A 24,710-nucleotide genomic window follows, 5' to 3' on the forward strand; every position below is an offset into this window, starting at 1 on the left:
ACCCTTGAATAGTCCAACAGAGCAGAGTGCTGGTGCATATCTTTAACACCCAAAAGTAGTAGCTGTCTTTGTTTGCCTAGGACCCTACAGATGCCTCACTCCCCACACTCCTTATTGCAGACTCTGCCTAAGACGATTCTAAAAGCCTGCCTGTGGTAACCCGTATAGGACCTGGTGTATAAGGCTTCATGAGCTGCTGTAATGTGTGGTAGCTGTGGGTAATCATGGTAACAGTCAGCGAGCTTGTGATTCATGGGTAACTAATTCTGAAATAAAATTCGAAAACCAAAAGACATGTGCCTTTTTTGTAGAGGCAAAGAAGGAAGTGACAGAGGGCCTTTACATGGCTCTCACCTCACATGGCCTGCTGCTTTGAATCATACTGTTCCTTCTATCTACAGTAGCCTTTTCACCAAATTCTCCACTTATTTTTAGATCCAGCTGTGTATTTTCTGGAGCCACAGGGCCTTCTCTGACTAGCCCCACTACCTGGGAACCAATCTCTAAGTGTTCTTTTATGTATGTCTTCGTTTCCTAAGGTCAGGGGTCATGTTCTTTATTTCCTTTACATCACACTTTGTAGAATAAGTGAATGAGAACAATTTAAAGATGTCAAATCTAGTAGGGATAAACTTGGAATTCCAGAAGAATGGGAAATGATCAGGAGGAGTTTGTGACCTCTTTAGAAGAGAAATCAAATTTAGGAATAGTAAAATGTTGAAGAAGAAGTAGAGATGCAGCCTGTTTAGGTGTGGAAGGCACAAGAGAGAAGGAGAAGTGCATATATGCAGAAAATAGTGCTCGTTAAAGGCTTTTTAATTCAGGAGAGACCTAGTTAAAAATATGGTTAAAAGCTGAAGTGAGAGCCAGTAGAGATGGGGATTTAAGTTATTAGAGAGAGAGTAGATTAGAGCTGAGATTTTTATGAAAGTTTCTCTAAGGGAGGGAAATCTCTGCAATGTAATAGAATTGGAAAAGAATAATTTGAGGTTTTATGCCAGATCTGCTGAGTCTTGATGAACGTAACTCAAAGTTATCAGTCATAAACACCCCTCCACTTCAAATCCTATGCAGTTGTCAGTTCTACCTCTCATCTCAGTTGAGGCTGTGTTTTCCTTAGGCAAATGTGTGTGCTCTTGGTAGCTAACCCTCCCCCTCTTTTCTTAAAGTTTCTGAAAGATTTTTATGTGGAGGGAGCTGGATTGTTTTTCTGTTTCAACAAAGGACAGAAATGGACTGAAGCCGAGCAGGCAAGATTTAAGTTAGGGATACAAAAGGATTGCCTGTGCTGGAGGGTTGTTAGATTTTGAAAAAGTAAGTGGGGGAGGTTTTGAAATTCTCCTCCTCCTTAATAGCCATTAATCCAATCTGGGTTATATATTATCCCTTCTGGAAACAATGGGCAAGTTGACTTGCAGCTTTCTTCTAGTTCTCAGTTTTTATGAATACAAGTCTAATTCATTCTTTCCTTTTCATTTTTTCCCAAAATTTTCTCGTTTGATTGTATGGTGCTGCTTTGAGCCTTTTAATATGTGTCTCTAAGAAGAGTTTGTGCGGGTGAGTTTCATGGAGGAGAAAAAACTGACAATAATCTAATCTCAGCTTTTGCTCAGTGTTTGAGCCCAGGTGTTACTATTGAGACTCTTTAATCTGTCTGTTTGGTGGTGGAAAACATACTCATTTTCAAAGCATTGTGTGGGTCGTTGGCTCTAGCTCTAGCTTGTTGGCTCTCAACTTGGAGGAGGGGTCAGGAGGGCAGTGAGACATCAGAATACGTGTGCAATATTTAAAAATACACATTCCTGGGCCCATCCTAGCTATATGGAATCAGAACCTCTGGGGGTAGAGTTTGGTAGTTGAATATATATTAAGTTCCACCAGAAGTCCACTGCGGGGTTGTGAACCCTTGACTTAGGTGCTAGGACCCTGAAATCTTTTGGCTTCGCACCCAAGTCCTCATTGAGGCTTCCTGAGAGTAAATAAAGCCAGCCCAGTAAGTGTACTCTTCTCCTTGAGTAGTTTTCATCTCCACTGTGTCTTCTAGACTCATGGCTCTGTAAACTGCTGTGTCCTGAGAGAATCTGAGAGAACTACCCTGTTGCAGGGTCAGATATGAGGAGCAAGTCATTGCCTTACTAAGAGAGTTTAACAGGAATTTCCTCTGGGGGCAGGTATAAGAAACTTTATGATAATATCCCTGAGTCCTGGCCAGTTTTTTGTGTCACCATTCCATTACCCCCTTCCCTTGGGACTCATAGAAACCAAGAGTTTTTAGTGTTTAATATGCACTCTCTGGGCTCCCTACCTAGGATAGATGACCAAGAGTAATGGCCCCTGTGGCCAACAGCCCTGCCCCTCACCTCCCTTTGTGAGTGAACTTGGGCGGGTTCTCATTGAGTTTTCTATCTCTGATGTATTCTTCAATTAAGGCTTGTGAAGTGTCTTGAGATCTTCAGAACAGGTGGTGTACAATGAAAGTGTGAGGTGTTTTCCTGGTTTTGTTCCTTTGATCTCCATTTCATTTCTCCTTCCGGTGCCTGCAGCTGCCCTCAGCCTTCAAAGTGATTCTCACTGGAGAGAGAGGATTCTTCTCTCCCCAGCCCAACACCTCTTCCTTTGCTGCCTAAAATAGCCCAGCCTAAGTTGTCTTGCAAAGCTGTCCCTCATCTACTTGGCCTCACTCATTTCAGAGTCCAACAGCCTTGCTGCTTTCCAAGTTTCTTTTCCCTCTCTCAGCTTGCAATTTAGGGCAAGTTTCCCCTGTTGGATCAGTTTGAGTCACTGTCTTATTTCTTGCCAGTATTTTGAATGTCTCTGGGACTATTGGTATTTCTCTGAGTTCATTTCTCTCTTCCATTTGTCACCTGTGTGTTTTCATTTCTTGACTAATGAAAAAACATTGGTAGAAGTGAGGCTTCAGCCTGACCTCTGTAATCTCTTCGTCAGCCCCCTCAGTCTAAAGTTGGGCTTGTGGCTGTTATCACTGTCTCTTTGTTTGGAAAACAGTCGAGGGCTTGAAATTTGGGACTATGTTTATTCAAACTAAGCTTCTCTGGGAACGTGGTCTGTCCCACTGTTGTTCACAGAGTATCTGTTGGTTTTACTTCATGTACAGACTGCAGTGTTGGTAAGAAAAAAAAAGCTACAGTGTTTTCAGTAGGATTTGTTATATTATACATCACATTACCACTACTACAAGCTAAGCCTTTCCTCTGGGTTCCATTGTTGAGTGCAGGACAAAGCCAGGTTTTCTGTCAGCTTCCTTTTACAGCAGTTCTCAGTAGAGGTGTGGAATGAGAGCTGCCCACCTGCTTGGAAGTTTACTGAATCAAATCCACATTGTGGGTTTTACCTTAACTTTTGTTATCTGTTAAAATTTAAAAAGAAAAAAAAAGGAGGGGAGGGCAAGAAATAAAGTGAATATGACAGACAGATTGGGCGGTGTGGATCTTTAGGGTTGGTATTTTTCTTTTTCTTTTTTTAGAGATTGGCACCTGAGCTAACAACTGTTGCCAATCTTTTTTTTTCTTTTTCTGATTTTTCTCCCCAATTCCCCCCAGTACATAGCTGTATATTTTAGTTGTGGGTCCTTCTAGTTGTGGCATGTGGGATGCCGCCTCAGCGTGGCCTGATGAGCAGCGCCATGTCCAGGCGCAGGACCCGAACCAGCAAAACCCTGGACCACCCAACAGGAGCACACAAACTTAACCACTCGGCCACAGGGCTGGCCCCATAGGGTTGGTGTTTCTGAGTGTTCAGATTTTCCAAATCTTGGTTTCCTTCCGCCAAACAGTTATATCAGCAAGTCCACAGCGCTTCTTACTTGGCCACAGCATTTTCCTTTGGTTTGAAGGACACTTACAGAAGAATGAGATCACAGTATGGATGTCTCCTCTTAGACTTCTAGGGAGTAAATTCCACCACCTCTCATTTTATCACAGAGAGTGTTTATAGTGCTTTTTTGTTGCTTCCCTAGTCTGTAAAACAGTCTTTTTTTTTTTTAATACTAGATGTTTAAGTTTATGCACCTTATCTCTGCCCCTAAAACTAGAATGAGGCTAAAGATGTTTTCCCTTCCCTGCTCCTTCATTCATAGTTGAGATTTAAATTTACTTGAAGATCTTGGAACAACACTTTGTGAAACCACATGGCTGATTTTTTTTCACTTTGTCAAATTCTCTTTTGGAGGAGTGCTGGAAGGGCGTTTCTTAGGTTCTCCTGGATTTGAACATTGCTTCTCATTCATGCTGAGCTCACTAGAACTTCTGACTTCCCATCATACCTCTCATCAGTCTTTGAGGTCTCTGTTCCTTTAGTGGTGCTTCTGGTCATTTCCCCATAAGTTCAGCTGACCCCATTAAAGATTCTGGCACTTAAAAAACAAAACAAAACCTTTAAAAAATTATGAAATAGACATAGAAAATTTCATGAAATATAATAATATCGTATTGTGAATAATTATAAAATGATTGCCCGTGTAACCATCACTCAAGTCAAGAAATAGAACACTGCCGAGGTGTTGGTATTTTCTGAAGGATGCAATGCTGATGGTGTCATCAAGGTGGGTGAGGGTGGACTTGAGGTTTTTGTCTTATGTAATTAAGATGATTTTATTTTTTAAAATTAAAATGCCCAAGGATTTGTTCTTTTACTTTTCAGGTTTCTTCTTTTCCCATCCATTACAGATTTGTGCCATTCACCATTTTGAGGCAGGATGCTTACTGAAACCACTCCTTTCCAGCCTTTGTTGTCAGTGCTGCCTGTCCTTATCTTACTCTCCAATAATAATACTAGAAATAATAATGTTTATAGGGGTAATAATGACTAACATTTATTGAGCTTTTGCTATGTACTGTGCTAAGCATTTTACATATATTATCTCATTCAAGTTTTACACTACCCCACTATAAATACTATTCCTGTTTTGTAGATAAGGAAACTGATTCTAAGAGAGGTCAGGTGAGTAGCTGGTGGTAGGCTCAGTAGGCAGCTGAGCTGGATTCAAACCTCAGCTATCTTAACTCCGAAACCCACACCTAATCTTTATTCTGTACTCCTTGCAGGGAGTCTTCACGTGCAAAACGTGACACTAAGCACAGAAGTATGCCTAGTATTGCTGTAGCCAAGAGTCGCATTTTGCATTCAGCTTGGAAAGTTGCAAGGGCAGTATCTGAAAAAATATGCTTTTCCCTCAGCATTCCCCATAAGAGTTCATTTAATGAATTTCTCAGACTGTTATTTTAGAGCCATCATTTAGTAACCCTTGTCCTTCTGCATCCTTGCTCCTCTTCCCATCCCCAACTCCAGATTTCCTGAACTGGTATCCCCACTTCTCTCCCTGTGGTACTGTTAGGAGCTATACAGCTTGTGTTTCTGTGGGTACGTGAATGTCAGCTTGACGGGGTGCAGCTGTGTGGTTCCAGATGACCATAAGCCACAGGCAGATGCTGCTTCTCTCTTGGGATTGGAGTGGGGTCGGGGAGTGAAGTGGAGACCCACAGATGCCGTGGTTGTTTTTGTATGTGGGTATCATGGGGCTTTAAGCTGTTCTGCTCTTAGTTGGCAGTAGATTGTGTAGCTCATATTCCTGACTGCTTGCTAGTGCTACCTACCCTACATCTCTTCCTCTTTGCCTCTGTACTCCACCTCTTTGTTATCTCTGTGGCTGTCCCTACCCACAATTGACCTCGTCTTTGAAGCCGTGGAGAGTCGCTGAGTTAAAATGCCTATTTTCTGTGGAAAAAAACTGGGTCTAAAATGTCCCATGCCAGGGCTGACCTGGATAATGACAGTTGGGGTTCAGTGAAGATGAAAATGAGCAAAAATGAGGTCATTTGCCCATGTGACTGTTTGGCTAGGTTGCTACAGGGTTGCTAAGTTCCTTGAGTAAGTGCCTTGGCTCATCTGATCTCAAATTTGTATTATTTTGGTTTTCTTCCTCAAATGGGCAACAGTGATGACATTATGGGTAAAAAGCATGGTTTTGGGTTTTTTTTCTGAGGAAGATTCTCCCTGGGCTTAAATCAGCTGCCAATCTTCCTTTTTTTTTATGTGAGCTGCTGCCATAGCATGGCCAATGACAGAGAAGTGGTGTGGGTCCATACTCAGGAAGTGGGCCCAGGCCGCAGGAGCAGAGCATCCCAAATTTAACCACTAGGGCACAGGGGCTAGCCCAAAGCATGGGATCTTAATGGATGCTTTCCTGCAGCTGCCCCAGTTAGTCCTGAGGAGAGGAAGCCCCAAGCCAGGTGGATCGGGTGGAGGGCACTCTACAGGCAGTCTGTGTTCATGGGGGCGGAGCTCAGAGCATGCTTAGAAGCCTTGACCCTTGCCGCCTCTCAGCTCCTGCCCTGGAGAAAAGCAAGCAGCTGCTTGTCAGGACTAAACATGCAACAGGCAAGCTCATTGGTCAGCTTCTGTTTGGGAAAGCACAGTATCTTTGCACATCGTGATTGTTTTCATATAACATCATAACCTGCTGCTGACTTTTCTAAATGTGTTCTTTCTCTTTAGATTGTGCTTGCTTCCCTGGGCTGCTCTGGTCTCTTGTGAGGCCCCTACAGAAGGTGTTGCAGAGGTTTTCCCTCAGAGCAAACCCAGAACTGCTAGTGAACAGGGCTTCTAAGAGTTAATGTGCAGATAGATTAGTTGGTGGGGCGAGAGGCAGCGTCTTCTTAAAATGCAGATTCAGATTCAGGCGCACCCTGGGACTCTCTATTTCTGCCAAGCTCCCAAGTGATGCCTAAGCTGCTCTTCCTTGGGCCATATTTTGAGAAGCCGGGCTATTTGTGTGTGTGTGTGTGTGTGTCTAGTGGGGGTGTTGGAGGGGTGGGACAGCTTCTTCATTTCTGAGGGAGCTGGCTTCTCATTTGTAAAATTGGAATACCGATGGCTTTTTCCCAGGGCTGTTGTGAGGATTAAATGAGATTTAATGAATGTGAAAGCACATTCTAAGGTCTAAATAAGTTTACAGCTATTGAGGGGTTGCTAATATTATCAAGACCCTTAGATTTCTAGAATACCCAGGAGTTTTTCTCTGATTTGCTCACAAGATTTTGTTCTTTCAAGTTTCCATTGTGAGAAGTCCTTTTTTGCCTGTTCAGCCTCTTCTGTTCCAACATTTAATCATCCTCCCTCTGCAGCTTTTTATTGTAACCTATCTTTAGTACCTTTTTCTTGCCAATATTCTAACTTATATAAACAATACTTTAACTGCTGACCAAAAGGAAGGCTTAGCAAATATTCTTTTTGATACTAACTACTGTGTAATTTATTTCAGGGCTATGGATATGATTTTTTGGAATTTAAAAAGTCAAACCAGTGAACCAGGGGTGGGGGAGAGTCCTAACTTACTGTATCTGATTAGAAATCACCAGAGTGGTGGGCATGCTTTTTAACAGCAATAGCTTCTCTAGAAATAGAAATAACTTTTTTCTTCTTTTTTGAGATAATTCATTTATATTGAGAAATAATTTGGGAAGAGAATTAGTCCTAGAGCTTCCTCTTAGAATAAGAATTTAAAGGCAGAGTGAAAACACATTAATTTTATAACCCATTGTTTTGAGTTTCTAATGTTGTGAAGAGAGTGAAATATTCTATTTAAATAATTTTTGCTTAGAGAAAATATACATGAAGATGTGGGGGAACAGTGCACTCCTACCCTTACACTGTTGGTGAAAGCATACATTGATCCAACCTTCTTAGGAGACAATTTGGTAATATCCATTAGAAGAATTTGTATATTCATATCTTTTAATCTAGCAGTTATAATTCTGGGATCTTATTCTATGCAAACATTCATGCCACATGAAGGTGTATATAACTGAATTTTTTTTTTTTGGTGTTATTCACAATAGTGAAATCTTTGAAGTAATCCAAGCAGCCATTAATAGAGGATTGGTGTACATACGGGAAATGAAATACCTTGTACTTGCTAAAAAGAATGAGATCAATCTGTATGTACTGAGGTGAAAGGTATACAAACTATATTAAGTGACAAAAAGCAAACTGTGTAACAGTTTTTTATGTTAATGATTATTTATATTTTTGTTAAAACATATATGTTAGTATATGCATAGAAAAAAGTGAGGCTATAAATACCAAACTGTTGTTAATAATGGTTACCTCAGGGAGGGATCGTAGATTATGGTGGACATTCACTATCTACATTTCTATATTTCTGTAATGTTGGAATTTTTTACATTGAGTCTGTATTATTTTTGTAAGTAGAAAAATACCAATAAAGATAAAAGTCTCTCCAATTTAAACATGTGTATTTCATATTTAAATCTAAAATGTTTAAATTTTAAAATCTGTATACCCATTTTGTTAAAGCAGTTATGCAGAAATGTTGAAAAATATATCTGGTATAATAAAATTTTTTTTTAGTAATTGGACATAAAAATATTTTCTCACAAAGTCATCATTAACTTGTTGAATTTGAGATAATTCGTTTCTAATCTCTTCAAAAATATTTCCTTGGTTAGCTTTGATAAATAAAAATTTTTTTTTTTTTTTTTTGAGAAAGAGCCCTGAGCTAACTGCTGCCAATCCTCCTCTTTTTGCTGAGGAAGCCTGGCCCTGAGCTCACATCCGTGCCCATCTTCCTCTGCTTTCTATTTGGGACGCCTACCTCAGCATGGCATGCCAAGCGGTGCCATGTCCGCACCCAGGATCTGAACCAGCGAACCCTGGGCCGCCGAAGTGGAACGTGCGCACTTAACCACTGCGCCACCGGGCGGGCCCCTAAAATATTTTTTGATACTTTCCAAAGAACATGTGCTTTCTGAGAAGGTTTTTTAGACAAGTAATATAGAGAAGCATAAAGAGAAAAGCAAGTCATCCAGAATAATTCAATCCCAACATCCAGAATAACTCTTCATAGCTACATCCATTTCTGGTTATAAAGGACAGGTAAAGTTCTTCTTAAACAGCACTATTGTCACTTTTGTAAAAAATGTTTTTTCTCTAATCTTTTTGGACTTACTCTGTAATTATAATTTAAGTCAAATTTGTGAAGAGCCGTGCCGTGCATGTATTTACTGAAGTCAGGGATAAGACTGTTTTATTTGCAATCATTTAAGGCACATGGATTATTCCATTGAGGCCTTCCCTAGTCTTTCTGGAAAAGCATCAAAATCCTTCTTCCTGCTCCAGCTTCTAGGGCTGGCTGTGATACGTAGAGAATTCTCTACGAGGTTAAAGAACTTACTAAGTAAGATGAACCAAAGGATATTCACAAATATTTTCAAAGTATTAAAAACAGATTCAACAAATATATGTTAAACACTGTACCCTCTGCTGTAAGCATTGAATTGTATGAGACACAGCCTCTGCCTTCTAGGAGATTATAGACTAGTAGGAGAAATAAGACAGATCCATAAAGAACTTCTGTACCAGGTACTCAGTAGCCCATGCCATGTGAATGATGCAAATTAAGTGCTGCGGTAAGAATCCCAAGGAGGGAGGAATCATTTCTGGCCAGGGTGATTACAGAAAGAATCATAGGGGATGTGATGGTCCTTAAAGGAAGGGTAGGATTTCATTATGGGGTGGTGGAAGAGAAGGACGTTCCAGGTAGAGGAAGAATGCAAACTAAAGCCCTGAAGCTCCTTTCTAGAATAATGAGTAATCCAGACTGACAAACACACATGATTCATATGGGTGAGTAGTAGGAAATAGAGGTGGGGACCCATTGAGAGACAGCTTTGGATGCTAGGCTAAGACATTTATAATTTATTTAGTTGGCAGTAAGGAGCCACTGAAAGTTGTTAAGCAGAGGAGGGACATGATCAAAGCTATGCTATGGGAAGATTATTCTGTGGGTTCTGGGAGGGGAGGACAGGGTCTACAGTAAGGAGATTCATGAGAAAACCATTGCTATATCCAGGAATGTGGTGGTGAAGGCCTAAACCAAAGTGTTGGCATTGGGAATGAAAAGAAATGAGCATTTTATAGAGATTAACATGTTGCCTAACCCTTCCTTCTTCCTAGGAGAGTGTCGTGGCACAAGTTGGCATGATTGCAGGGGCACCCAGAGCCCGCCCCACTCCTCTCTTTGTCCTAGAACACACATTCACTTTGCACACTTAGTCCAGACAAGGAACAGATAGTATCCTCTCTGCTTACAAAGTTTAGAAACCAAGAGATGAAGAAAACTCAGGCATGTAGAGTTGCTGAATGAGGAGGAATTAGATCCTTCTTGATGATCAGACTTTTAGCTCATAAAGCTTTGTTTGTGCTTCTGGTCTTGCTGCAGAGAGGAATAAAATTTTTCCCTTATTCTGGTTGCCTGAATTGAGACATCTCCTATCCTTGACTTTCTGATAACTGGAAGAGAAAGGGAGGGTGGAAGTGCATGCTCTGTACCAGGCTCTGTGTTGTTAAAGCTGCTGTGTGGACTTGGGTGGACGCTAATGTTGTATGATAATTGAGTCCTTTAGCTAGAAGCCCCTCATGCCGTCCCCTCCAGTCTGACGTCTGATGCTGTTTTTACCTCTTCTTCTACCTGCACACAAAATCAGATTCTCCTGCTTCTGACACTGTAATGTCAGTTGCCTTGGATACAGGTGTCAGCTGTCCATTTTGACTGTAGGTTATAGCGCCAGCTGGACATGGGCAAGCTCTGACCATGTGGGATACTCTGGCATTGGAAGACCCTTCATTCCTCTTTCTCTGCAATCATCTCAGTGAGGAGAGGTCAGAAGCCATTTTTTAGACCCATTTCAGCAACTGATAAGGCCTGCTAATCTTTTTAAAACACTACAGCTAGCAGGAGAAGACCCTGTTGTCCCTCTGCTTCATCTTGTGCCCTCTCTCTGCCTTCTACATTGGTTCTCAGACCTGTCCTTGATGCCTCTATGGAGGCACAGTGACTTCCCTGTGTGCTCTTTCAGAAACTGCCACATTCTGGTGGTTTGGGGAACTCTAGTTTCTGGAACCAAACAGGCCTAGGTCTAAATCCTGGTTTTTCCTCTCACTGCCTACCTGGCTCCTTGACACTAGTCCTTCATTAAGCTGTCAAGAGTATTAAATGAGATAATCTTGTAAAGTGCTTAGCACAGTTCTCAGGTCAAAGTACACATGTGAATCGTGGCTGTTATAGCTATAGACCCTCTCTCTGCACAAAACCCTTTGCACCCCATTGGTCTGGGTATTCTTGTATGAATACTTAGAATATTGTTTTCTCCTTAGTCCCAGGAGGGGCTGAAATTTGGAAATAAAAAGTCAAAATGCTTTAATTTAGTAGTTCCCTACCTGATTAATCTGTAGAACCAACTGGAGAGCTTTAATGTGCAGATTCTTGAACCCCACTCCTTATCTGTTGATTGAGAATCTTGTGGAGGCAGGGGATGGGGATAAGGTGGGGATTGCTATCTGAAAAAATCTTGTTAAGCTGTCTGAGTAATACTATCCATAGGCCAAGATCAGGCACCCTTGTTCTGTAGTCTCCAGGGGCTTATGGCTAGAGGAGCTCTAAGGTCACCTCCTCCCAAGCAGTGGCAGATTACCTTCCTTAGAAGCTGAGGCTATTTTAATCCCGGCACCGGAGAATTGGCTCAACTCCAACTAATTCTGAACTCTGAGGGGGCCTGGTTTTTCTGTCATACTGTAAGTTATTTGTTTCTGGGATCCTTCATAGTATAGACAGTAGAACTGTAAATCAGCCAGATGGGGTAGATACCAGGAGCAGAGTAGAGAGGCAAGGTCTGTTCTGCAGTCTTGGAGTGGCCATTGTGTCCCTTCCTGCCTCTGGGAAGATAGCACTTTGGACTCTGAAGGAGCAGGAGTGAGTGAGCTTGGGCATGATACCCGGCGCCACCTCCCCCTCCCCTGGCCAGTCACTGGGTCTCTGCCCAACTGGCTACGTCTCTGCACAAAGCCTGCTGGTCTTGGGCTTCCTCTGTGGCTTTTGCATAAGTGGCAATTCTCAGAATCTGGTGGAGACTCTGCTTTGTGAGATGAGAGTGTAGTGTGTGGGCAAGAGACAAGCATAGTTATTCTTAACCTGCAGGAAGGGAGGGAAGGGCGGAGAGCTCTCTGCTTGGGACAGGTCTGTGACATGCTTGTTTATGGAAATAGTAAGCCCATAGTTTGGCTGGAATGACTTATAACTCAGGTATTTATAACTTGTGTCGAGTGGGATTGAGAAGTGGAGAAAAGGAGAAGGGGGTAAGAAAGAAACTGGTGGCAACAAAACATGGCAACAAAAACAGAGATCAGCTTCCTCCCGGTTGCTGGGGTTTCTTTACCAGTTTGAGGTCAGCTGAGTCCTAGATGACCCTGGCCTTTTGTGGTTCTGCCCTCTTAGTTCTCTCTCTCAAGGGAGTAGCTGCTCCCTTGCCATTGCAGACTCCCTGTGGTGGCTCCTCACTCCAAGAAAGGAAGAGCAAATCTGAACCACTTAGGCCATGGGCTCAAGCAAGAACCCCTTCTCTAGCAGTGCCATTGTCTTGGCTCCACAGACTGGATCTTTCATTGGCTGGTGCCTCTTTAGCTTGTGGACTGATTAGATCTAGGGACGAGAGAGAGAGAGATACCAGAAAAGCTTAGAAGGCACTGCCCACAGTTCCTGGGATCATGTGTTTAGGGATCTGGGACTGCTGGGGACCCTGTGCTGTGCCACCTATGTCACAGATGGCTGTGGACTATGGAGATTCCTTTTCTTGACTCCTTCACTTCTTTTTTGGCACTTCATTGACTACCTCTCCCTTATGGAAACTGCCTCCTTCACTGGCGTCCTGGCTCTCCTCTTCCCTTTCTAATTGCCTGCCACCTCATCTTCTCCGTACTCTAAAAATAGGTATTCCTCAAGGTTCTGTCCTCAGCCTCTCTCTCTCCCTTCCCTCTGTCTTCTCCTGTCTCATTGTACTTTCAATGGTGGTTTTCACCTCCATGTAAATAATTCTCAAATATCTATTTCTAGTCCTGACCTCTCTGCCAAGTATCAATTCCAGGTTTATGTTGCTAAATTGAATGTTCTGTGGTTCCTATTAAATATTCTTGGAGTGCATTAGGTTCATCTTATCTAAAACAGACATCGTCGGCTCCCATCCTTCTTCCTTTGTCCAGATGCAGGTCCTCTTTCTGATCACGGCACCATTTCTTTTCACGGCACCACCTTGTTTCCTATCTCTGAGGTTCAAAATGTGTCTTCTGTCTTTTTCCTTCAGAGTTTTACGGTGCCCAGTCTTGCCAATTCTATTTGCTTTGTTACTTTTGAATCCATCATTTCTTTTCTCCTCCCACTATCTTCATGCTGGTCTAGATCCTCATTACTTCTCGCCTGGACTATTCTAATAGCCTCCTAGTTGGGCTCCCTGCCTGTGTTGTATGTCTTATAGACATCATCACCAAAACATAGCTTTGGTTGTGTCCCTGGCCCAAAACCCTTCCGTGGCTTCCCAGAACCTACAGATGACTCCCCTTGGTTTGGCGTTCAAGGCCCTTCCTCGTCTGGTTGCAGTCTACCTCTCCTGACTTACTCTCCTACACAATCTTTGCTTTTACCATTGTTTACCTGCTGTTTCCTTCTGCCAAACTTTTTGTTCATGCAGCTTCTTCTACTGAGAATTCCTTCTTTCTGTATTTCCACCATCAAAATCCTATCCTTGCTACAAGGCCCAGGCCAAATACCATCTCACTCCCAGGAAAGCTTTGTTGTTTCGCTTTCTTGATCCTTTTCAGAAATCATCTCTCTTCCTCTTCTGGAGCACTTTATATCTTTCTTATGACCCTCATCACATGTGGGATTGCTTTGTAGTATATCATTTATCTTCCTTGATGGATTTTGAGGGTAGAAGGTAAAGTCTGTGTATTCTTCATCTTAGGGTCCCACATAGCATACCAGTGGCTCTCAAGCTTTTTTGAGAACCACTCATATTAACAAACACCTTTTACATTGTGACCAGTACGCACACACACACCCTTGAAACAAAAGTTTCATGATCAATATTTCCCCTTACTACATGCCATGAGATTTTTGTTCTGTTCTATTTCTTCATTTCCCACTAAATAGATTTCAGGTCCTGTTAATATGCTGCAATCTGCATGTTGCAAAATACTGTTCTGTCTAGTATGAATGAGTAGTCCTGTCTATTGCCTCTGAGCCACCTGTTTTTTCCATCTACTTTAATGAGAGCCAGAAGAGCACTTAAACAGTTGACTTTATTCTTTCCTTCTCTCTTGGGAATAGGCTATTATGAAGTTATCCCTTTATTTCATTACAGTGAGGGATGATTTTCCTTCTTTCTTTCTCTCAAGAGGTTACAGTACTGCCCTGCCTAGTGCATATTAGGAGTGGTGGGTATTCAGTATATCTGTAGTAATTCTGCCCTCCTGCAGCCTTGTTTCTGGGGAAAGATGACACCCTCTTTCAGGTTGGTGTAAGCTTTCCTCCATCTCAACACTCTCCACCTGCCAAAGCAAAGGCTAGGTCACAACTTGAGTATACTGCCTGCTTCTAGGCTGAGTTTCGGATGTGGAGGAGATCACTAGAGTACAAAGTGGGTGCTCTCTTCTTAGTTCTGAGTTTTCACTTGTGCGTGAAGCAATGTTCGTAGAACTGTGGATGTATCAGAGCACCAGCTTCCTGTAGCAATTGTGCCCCAAGCCACTGGCCATAATCAGTTACCTGGACTGATGTGTGTTTTGGGCTGTGTTTCTTTGGCATTTGGGCCATGAGGGTTTGGAGCTGAAGTTCCTGTCAGAACGTTGGGCCCCATCCCAGACTTTGAGGACTATTTTCTCAGAGGGCCTCTTCCCTTCCTCAGTTTCCTCAAATGATGTTTGAGGCCAGAACTCCCACACTAGTGGGCTTGTTTCCTTGTGTGGAAAGATGCTGTAGTATTCAAGAGGGGCTAGGTCATTGGTTTTCAAAGTGTGGTATGAGAACCTTTGGGGTCCCCAAAACCTTGTTAGGAGATCTATGAGATCCCCCTTTTCCAATTACATATCCAAATGAGGCTAGATTTTCTTCATCTTCAATGAGAATAATGTATCACAACAGATTGAATGCAGATGTAGATATGGCAATCCAGCTGTTTTCTATTAAGCCAGACATTAAACAGATTTGCAAAAATGTTAAACAATGCCACTCTGCTCACTAAAATTTTTTTTGTTTTGGAAAATAGAGTTATTTTTAATAAAAGTGTTATGTTAACGTGTAATGGGTTTATTGTTATTTTTAATGAATTAATGAATATATTTAAATATTCCCATTGTAATTTCTAACATAGTAAATATTGATAGATGTAACTTGCATCAATAAAAGCTCTTTGGAGTCCTTGATGATTTCTAAGAGTGTAAAGAAACCAGAGTGTGAGAGATCAAAAAGTGTGAAAATCCCTGGGCTAGGTCATGCTGTGCTAACCAATCACCTCAAAGTCTCCCTGACTTAACAGACAGTTTCTTTATATTCAGTGCGGGTCAGCAGAGGGCTCTGTGCATCAGGTACACAGGGACCCAGGCCGAGGGGCCTGGCTCGTCACCTGCTGCCCTGCTTGCAGTCAGGAGAAGGAGTATGCACAGTGCTTCGTGAAAGCTTCTGCTGGAAGTGGCATGTCAGAGCATTGTAACAATGTGCAGCCTCATAAGCACTTAGTGAGAAACCTAAATCAAATAAAAACACGTGTTCTTGAGTTCTTTGTACCCTTTTGCCCCAGCATTGCTGGGTTAGTAAGTGTCAGTGAAACGGCTTGAGGATAAAGAGAGAAGTCAGGGTTGTGAATTATAGAAGGATGTTACTCATGAGATACTGAGCCCCACACCACATCCTGGACCGTATCTTTTCTCTCTTTTTAGCATTTACTGTGCAGTATTTAAGACATACAATAAAGACATATGGAATAATAGCATGAACAATTGTGTGCCCAACATCAGCTTAGGAAACAAAATGTTACCTGTACCATTAAGCTCTGTTTGTGCTTGTCCTGTACTGGCCTGAAATACCCCAGTTTTCCTGAGCTTCTCATGTCTTATCTTTCACTGTTCCTGAAGGCTCTGCCATGCATTCATTTAGTCATCAAATATTTATCAAGCGCCCATTGTGTGCCAGGCACTGTTTAAAGCACTAGGGATCCATCAGTGAGGGGTAGCAACTCTGGTCTTGCTGTCAGGAGCTCATATTCTGATGGAGAAGACAGGGTAAGTATGTGGATAGAGATGTAATTAATGTTGAGTCACTACCTGATTCTAAGTGCTATCAAGAAAAATAAAGCAGAGTAAGTTGAGTATAAAGTGACAGCAGTAAAGCTTGGTCTAGAAAGCCTTCTCTGAGGAGAAAAGTTCTGAGCAAAGATCTGAGTGAATTAGCCATGGGAATAGCTGAGGGAAGAGCATTTTAATCGAAGGAATAGCATATGCAAAGGATCTAGGCTAGAATCTGCTTGAGGTGCTTAAGGCAGCCAGGGTGGTTGAGGTGGAGTAAAGGAGGGGAAGAGTGTAGGAAATGAGGTCAGAGAGGTAGCCAAAGGCCAGATGATTTAGGGCCTTGTAAACCAGGGTAAAGTATTTGGATTTGAACTTAAGGATGGGAATCCATGGGAGGCTTTTGAGCAGAGTAGTGACATGATCTCATGTATATTTTAAAAGAATCACTGTGGCCTGCCATGTTGAGGAAAAGACTATAGGGGGCGAGGACTGAAGCAGAGCGAACACATGAGAGTTACACCCGTAGTGCTAGTGAGGGATAATAGTGGCTTCAACTGTCAAGTGCTGTGTTGGTAAATGTTTAGTCTCTCTGAGGGGAAGACAGGGGCCCTGAATTGTAGCATTTCTGATTTCCATGGTGTCCATACTCCCACCATGTTAATTTCAAGCTACCAATGTGCTGTTACTGAATGTGGAGATGGGGAAAGATGTGCACAGTCAGCTCTCATGAGCCGCCTCCAGCACACCACCGCGTGAACTTGGGTGCACTTAGACTGTGGTGTGTTTGCAGGGGTGTCCAGGTTAGCCTGCATTTTCTAGGGTTGATGGAAGCTGTAACAGCTTTTTGTAAAGAGAAGCTATGAAGAAGGTTTTGAGAGGAAGAGAGTCAGTCTGTAAAGTCCGTCGTGCTGGAGCCTTGCAAAATGAGCCTGGATGTTGGAGACCTTGCAGGAGCTCTGGACTCTCAAGATCCTTTGAAAGTGGAGCTCAGCCCAAAACCTCCCTGCAAACAGGAAGCTGGTTTGAGTTAGAACATAAAATAAAAACCAGCTGATGCCCCTGAATGTTTTTTCCCTGCTCCTCCCCCTCCACAGCGCCAAAGGAAACTGCCTTTTTCCCCTTGGATAGTTGCTCAGAAAGCCAGAAAAAGCCCAAACCCATAAATCCTTTGAAAATAAGCCAAGTTTTGAGCCCAGGCAAACTCCTGCCCCTGGGGTTTCCTAGCCCGGATGTCTGTTCCACTGCTGAGAGTCCTGGGAGGAAAGTGACTAAGGAACACAAAGGTGCTAGAGATCAGAGCCTGGAACCCAGGCCCGGTGGAAAAAGGTGGTCTGTAGCAGGGCTTCTCAAGCTGGAGCTGCCAGCCCATTTGTAGGTCATGAAATCAATAAAGTGGGCCAAGACCAGAATTATTTTTTAATGAAATAGAATATAATAGGAAATAAAGTATATCTGCAATAAGAGTAAGTATTGTTTTGTGAAACTTTATTTCAGTTTTATGCACATACACATACATGCATGTGTACTGGGTCATGATATAAAAGAGACATAAAATGTGTCTCTTACTGTGGGTTGTGGTCAGAAACGTTTGATAAACACTGATCTTTAGGGTCTGAGTAAGTCCAGTCTCCTTGCTTTAGATTGCTGTTGAAAAGTCCAAGCTAGTTTCAGAATTAATTCTCACTGGAACTGGATCATCTACCCACAAAACACCTACCCAAATTCTTGTCAGAGGGAAGGGAAGCTGAGAACTAACAGATTGGTGTGACTTCTTGGGACCAAAGCTGAAGTAAAGGGAGGGATTGATGTAAATTTGAATCCAAAGAATTTGCCTGAAATCAGATTAGGTTGAAGAGAATAGGAGTTGAGCGGGCTTTTAGCTCACTGCACTTGATTTTGTAACCTTTCCCATCTATGTGGGTAAAGCTGACCTCAGGCTCTTCTCTCTCTCTTCTCTGCTGTAGGCAGTTGGTGTGGTAGGAATGTTCCTGAATACCCCTCCCCCTGGGATGGCCAGAGGCACAGTGCCAGGAGAGGGAGTGGTGCCCTGAGCTAAGTATCCCCTGGACTTCCCCAGGGTTATTTTGTACTCTCCAGTCAGTGCCTGATGCTCAGGCCTTTTAGAAAAGTGACTGAGTGCCAAGGGTGCATTAAACTGAGAAAAAGTGTGGGTGAACTCTCAAGGATGTGTAGAGTAGGCTCATGTTTAGTTTATCCCACATTAGGTTTAGTGCCTCAGGTAGGCCCAAGGGCAACTGGCAAGTTTGGTGCTTGCCAGGTGGCCATGGGTTGCTATGGTGCCCTAGAACTAATAGTCTTTGGCCACCACAGGGCATTTCTTTCCAGCCTAATTCAAATGGTCTTTGGAGATAAGAATTTAAACAGGCCCTCTAGGAGCACTTTGAGTTCTCTGGTTGGGAGAGATCCTAAAATTACCCTAATTGATTCTGGGCTTCCTCTCTCTAGAAACTGGCCTGGACTAGGAGTAGCTCACCCTGCCGTGGATATAAACACCCCTGAAGTGTTTCTGGTTTATGTCACCCTCCTAGGGCCTCTGAAACTCTCTTAGCAGAGAACAGGCTAGCCTGTTTACGTCGCCATTCTGCATTCAGAAGCCCCTCTCTCTGAGCCAGTGAAGACCAAGAACATCCCTGAGGAGGGCCACTGCAGGGAGTCCAGACAGTACTGGAGGAGACTGGACCTGGAGTGACAAGCAAGACGTTCTGTAGCAGAGAGTGAGGTGGAGTGATAAGCAAGAGGTTACAGGGCGGTCTGAATCTCACATGGGATCATGTAGCAGAAAGACCAGTAAACAAATTTGAGGTTAGTCCAGTGTGCGCCTCAGGGCTGCAGACAGCGCAGGGTAACGATAGTGATGATGAGAGGGATGGTGAGTGTCTCTTGTGGCTGTGTCCTCTCATAATCTCTGAGCACTTCACACATGTTTCTCTTTCATCTCTGTGGGAGTTGTGGCTTAATAATAATAATTAGAGTACTCTGAGCATCTGTGCTTTGCAAAACACAGCATTAAGCCATGTTTCTGCCTCCTAGGCTCGTAGTCTGTATGAACTGGCAGACATTTTGGGGGGTGGAATCCTCTGATGCAGGGGGAGAACGTGATGGAATGCAAACATCAGGGATATTATGAATCACCTAAATGATACCTAACATTCTTCTGGCTCTTAGTAGATCAGAGTGGCCTTATCTTTCATGCCTGTGAAGGCATGAAGATCAGTAACCTCCCCTGAGTCTCATAGACCCAAGAGGCCAGGCTGGGGACCCAAGGCTTTCTCTTGGAAACAGAGCCTTCCTGGGTTGGGGGAGTGCTTGTTCCTCTGTGGCCATGAGCTGAGCTTTAACCACTTCATTTTCTTTCGCATGGTCCCAGAAGGTTGAGTTAAAAGCTGGCTATGCACACTGGCTTTTCCCTGTGTGATCCAGGGGCCTGGGGCCAGAACAGAACCTAGACAAGTCAGTAGCGCCACTCTCCTAAGACAGAGTCATCAGGAAAGCAGTCAGCCCTGCTGGATGGTCCCAGGTACCTTCAGCACCTCCTTCCCAACCCTACTCTGTCCATAACATGTCATTTCTCTGTCTTGCTCTAACAGGTGACCTTGGAGAAGGTGCTTGGAATAACAGTGTCTGGAGGCAGCGGACTTGCCTGTGACCCCCGATCAGGTTTAGTTGCCTACCCAGCTGGGTAAGTGCCTTGGAAGAGGTCTTACTGCATGGGAGTGTATAGCCATGCTAAACCAATTGGGGTGGGCAGGAGTTTTCTGGTATCTTCTTGGAGATATATCCAGGTTAATAATGTTTTGGTGCCATTTTTTAAAGGAGATATAGGGCCAGGTAAAGGCTCTTTGTTGGATGTTGTTCTTGTTGCCATCCTGTCCTGCTTTTTGGCCATCCACTCACACTCAGAGAGTCACACTTTATATTATACATAGCTCCCAACACCATCTTCAGTATCTAATTTCTAGTCATTTTTAAAAATAGCTTTATTGAGATGTAATTCACATATCACACAATTCACCCATTTAAAATGTACTGTTCAGTGGTTTTTAGTATATCCACAGAGTTGTACAACCATTACCACAATCAAATTTAGAACATTTTCATAATGCCAAAAAAGAAACCCCATACCCATTAGCAGTCATTCTCCATTTCTCCACAAGACCCCTAGACCTAAGCAACCGCTGATCTATTTTGTGTCTCTATAGATTTGCCTCTTCTGGACATTTTCTATAAATGGAATCGTACAACACTTGGCCTTTTGTGACTGACTTTTTTCACTTAGCATAATGTTTTCAAGGTTCATACATGTTGTAGTAGGTATCAGTACTTCATTCCTTTTTATGGCTAAGTAACATTCTGTTGTATGGATCTACCACATTTTACCTATTCATCAGTTGATGGGCATTTGGGTTGTTTTCACTTTTTGGTTATTATGAAAAATGCTGCTCTGAACATTTGTCTACTCTAGTTACTTTGAGAGATGTCAGTGCTTTAGAAGAAAGGTAGGTTCTGGGGCTGGTGTTCTTTCTCTTGCTACTTTTTCACTCCCCTGCTCCTACAGATGGGAAAACCCCAACCATAGTATTTTTAGGCTTTTGCAGAAGTGCTTCTTTTGGAATCTTAGGGTTCCGTCTGCTTCTGGTTCTCTCCATCAACCTCTATTCCTTGCTCCTGGGCACAGGAACAGGAAAATGGAAGGCCACTGCTCCACCCCTCTTCCCCCACCATCAACTTGGGAATGCTGAGTTCCCCAGTGTGATTTCCACAGCAACTTTTGTAGACGGTTTTTGTACCAGATATGTGACTCTCTTAGTTTTATCATCCTGTTAAAAAAGCTGCGTTTGTCACGAATTTATTCTGTGCCAGGCACTTTGTTAAGCACTTTACAGGAATTATTTTATTTAATACTCAGAGCAACCCTGTGAGGTTGGTACTGTTATCATCCCATATTTTAGAGGAGGAAACTAAGATTCGGAGAGGGTAAGCAGATGGCTCAAGGTCACACTGCTAATGAGTGTCTATATTGGGATGCCTATCCAAGTAGTCTGACTGCAGAGCTCCTACTCCTAAAATTGGGAAGGGAGGTGGGGGAGACTAGACTTTCTGCTGTTTTTTTTTTTTTGAGGAAGATTAGCCCTGAGCTAACATCTGTGCCCATCTTCCTCTACTTTATATGTGGGACACCTGCCACAGCATGGCTTGACAAGTGGGGCATAGGTCCACACCCTCCGAACCGGTGAACCCTGGGCCGCCAAAGTGGAACCTGCGAACTTAATTGCTGTGCCGCTGGGCTGGCCCCTCTGCTTATTTTCAAAAGCTGCTTTTCCCCTCAGCTGTCTACCTGCAATTCGAATGAGAAGAGCTCAATTTATGGGCATCTCAGTCTATGTCAGGGAGACTTTTGCCCCTGGGTTCCTGAATCAGTGTCTCTCCTGAGCGGCCCTCTGGCGTTTGATGTCTGTGGTGGGGGCGCTGTGGGAGCTGCACTGGCTTTACTCTACAGAGGCTGAGGTGGCCTCCTGCTCCTGCAGACCCAAGCTGATGAATGACCTCTGTTGCCGGCTACCCTGTGCAGCCTGCCTCGGGGGAATTCCACTAGATCTTGCCTCTGCCTGGGAAAGCCAGGTTTCTTCTTGTTGGAGGTGGGGCTGTGGTTGAATGTGGGACGGGCAGGAAAGGCCTGGACTGCTTCTCCGAGCTTGCTGAGCCCTATGTCCCTGCCCTGGGGAGTGTGGAGCTCTGCTCCCCGTGCCCCCCCAGGCCTGGCGCCTTTAAGGGTGTATGCTTCTGTTTATGGGCAGGTCCTAGTCTGGTGCGTGTGCCTGGGAGGCCTTATCCTTCCAGGTGGTGTATGGAAGCTTCCCTGATGTGACCTCTAGTAGGTTTCCTTTGCGTGCTTGGCTTGGGCCAGCCCTGGGCAGTGCCCCGATCTACTCCCTGGCTTTTGATTTCCGAGAACTTCAAGCTCTCTATGCCAATGGCCCCTTTCTGGGTGTTTTAGTTTTGCTCTGTCTTAGAGCTCCGTGATGTGCCTCTGGGGTGTCTGGAGGCCACCAAAGTTTGTGTGAGCCGAGTGGGCTCTTTCCCTCCCTGCCTCTCTTCCTTCTCTTTCTGTCTGGTGATCCTAACCCCACTCTCCTCCCCCACTCTCTTGTTCCTACTGAGCTTGTTGCTCTAGGAGCAGCTCAGGTATCCTAGAAACAAGAAGAGAAACAAAGCTCAGAAAATTCTCCCAGAGGCCTAGAGGCAAATATCAAACCAAAACAAAGTTTTCTGAGAGGAAATGAAACAGCTCAGGGAGGGTGGCGTGGAGGGAGATGTGTGTCAGGCAGAGGTGGGTTGAAGTCTCTGGGCAGAGACCCTTCAGTTTTAGTGGCTCTTGCATCACTTCTTCAGAGTTTTCCCCACGGGAAGCCCACCCCTAACCTGTCACACTTTAAGCCCCCCTGCTCTAGGAGGCCAGGCTGGTCCCAGATAGATAGCCTCTTTGAGGGACTTAGTTTAGTTGAATACCCACAACTGACTTGGGACCCTTTTCTAGCTGGCTTCGTAGAGCGTTCAGGTGCTGCAGAGCCCAGCACAGCCCCTATTGCCACTGTGGAGGCAGTCAGTTCTGAGAATGAGTTTCTCTAGACCCCCAGTGCCAGAGCACAGGGCCTGGCCTCAGTGAATGCTCTGGGCAGAGCAGCTACTAGAGTGGGAAGTGTCCTAGAAAGGTGATCACCCTATCCAGCAGCCAAGAGGAGACCTCTTGGTTGCTTTAAGTAGCGAGAGGAAGAGGAACCCAGCTCTTCTGAGAAGACACTCCATTTACTCAGCCCATATTGGAGTTTATGCTGAGACCCCAGCTCCAAAGCATTGGACTGAGTGTGAAGCCACAGAATCTCCTGAACTGTGTTCAGCTTCTTCTGAGCTGAAGGAAAACAGAGCTGTGTTCTTACTCTCTGTGGCAAGCCCTGTGTGGGGGTTTGCCAGGGAGTGTGTGGGGCAGTGGAGAGACTGGTGGACCAGGGAGAAGAGAATGCTTGAACTTGGTGCCCTGATGGATGTGAAGCATATACAGGGGCGCTCTCAAGCATCGATCCCCTCAGTGCCTTTTCTCCTGGTTTCCCTGAAGGTCTCACACCTGAAACTGGGGGCTCTTAGTTCTTCCCAGAACAGTCCATTCATAGATACATGCATTCACTTGTTCAACATATACTTGCTGAAAACCTGCTCTGGGCCAGGCACTGTTCCAGGCACAGGATGCACACCAGTGAATAAGACAGACAGGTCACTGCTTTTGAAGGGCAAACAGACAATAAGCATGTAAGTAAATAAGTGAGTGAGATAATATCAGAGAATGGTGAGTGTTCTGAAGAAAATAAACCTGGGTGATGGAAGGGAGAGTAAGTGAATAACTGGGAGAGGGGTAGGGGTCAGGTGACTTTTAGATTGGGTGGTCAGGTCTCAGTGGGAGGTCACATTTGAGCTGATGTCTGAATGACAAAGAGGAATCAACGTGTGAAGATCTGACACCAAAGTGTTACAGGTGGAGCAAACCTCGAGTGCAAAGGTCCCAAGGAAAGGAGGAATCAATTCACTTGTTTGAGGAGCTAAACAGCGGCCATGGTGGCTAGGCCATGGTGAGTGAGAGGAAGCTGGCTCAGACACTGCCATTTTGATCTGCCTGTAAGTCTTGTGGCTCACAGAGATCCACCTCTTGTCCTGGCAGGGAGTAGGTTTAGTGTCCTGTGGGCAGAGAGAAGCGTACTGGTAGCTCTGCTCCGGTGACCATGTTATTCATTGGGTTATTACCACCAGGTCTTTTCTCATGCCTTTGAGGGGAGCTTGTAAAGTGTCCCAGAAACAGAGATGCCAGTGGGTCTTGTGGCCTGGCCTAAGAGGATTACTTATGTGGAAGGCATTGGATTCTAGGTCTCTAAAGAGGACCATAACCAGAGATGCCCTGGGAAACATCCTAGACTCATTAACTCTTAGAATAATTAATGCTATAAGATTTCCCCTTTGGGAGTGAATCTGGAGGGACAGTTTGTAATTCTGCAACCTAATGAGTCACTAGTATCCAGCAAATCCTGGATGGGATATCATAGTCGGGGTTCCTGTTTCAATTGCAGACCCTTGGATAGCCCTTTCATTGTTATTGCTGCACCAGAGTACTCTTCAAGAAGATGGCTAGGAACACCATGCTGATGACTTTGCACATTATGTTCTTCAGTTCTCACAACAATTCTGTGAGGTAGATATTGTCATTCCTGTTTTACTGATGAAGAAACTGAGGTTCAGAGAAGTTAAGGAATGTGTCCAAGATTACACAGTATGTTAGCAGACAGGTCTGCCTGACCCCAGTTTTCTTGTTCTTTTCATCATCACACTGCCCTCAGCATCAGTGAGTCCTAAAAGCCTAAGGCAGGGGAGAACCATGGACCTGCCCTGGGGCCTGACTTCCTCGGCAGTCAGGGCTTTGAGATTTGGGAGCTATAGTGACTTAAAGATTTATTTACTGATTCACAAAGAGTTATTAAGTGCCTATTTTCTAGGCCCTG

General features: G+C 43.9%; 1 protein-coding gene across 3 annotated transcripts in view; it reads left to right on the forward strand.

The window, feature by feature from the left end:
• The window catches only part of MAPKBP1 (mitogen-activated protein kinase binding protein 1), a 53,203-nt gene that overhangs the window by 6,312 nt on the left and 22,181 nt on the right, over positions 1–24,710 (forward strand). For all 3 annotated transcript variants that reach the window (XM_046652501.1, XM_046652499.1, XM_046652500.1), the window contains exon 3: positions 19,758–19,849. In XM_046652501.1, coding sequence (XP_046508457.1) covers positions 19,758–19,849 — 92 coding nt within the window. The remainder of the gene's footprint in view (positions 1–19,757; positions 19,850–24,710) is intronic.

This window comes from Equus quagga, chromosome 2, assembly GCF_021613505.1.
Source record: "Equus quagga isolate Etosha38 chromosome 2, UCLA_HA_Equagga_1.0, whole genome shotgun sequence".
In the NCBI taxonomy this organism is placed as follows: domain Eukaryota; kingdom Metazoa; phylum Chordata; class Mammalia; order Perissodactyla; family Equidae; genus Equus; species Equus quagga.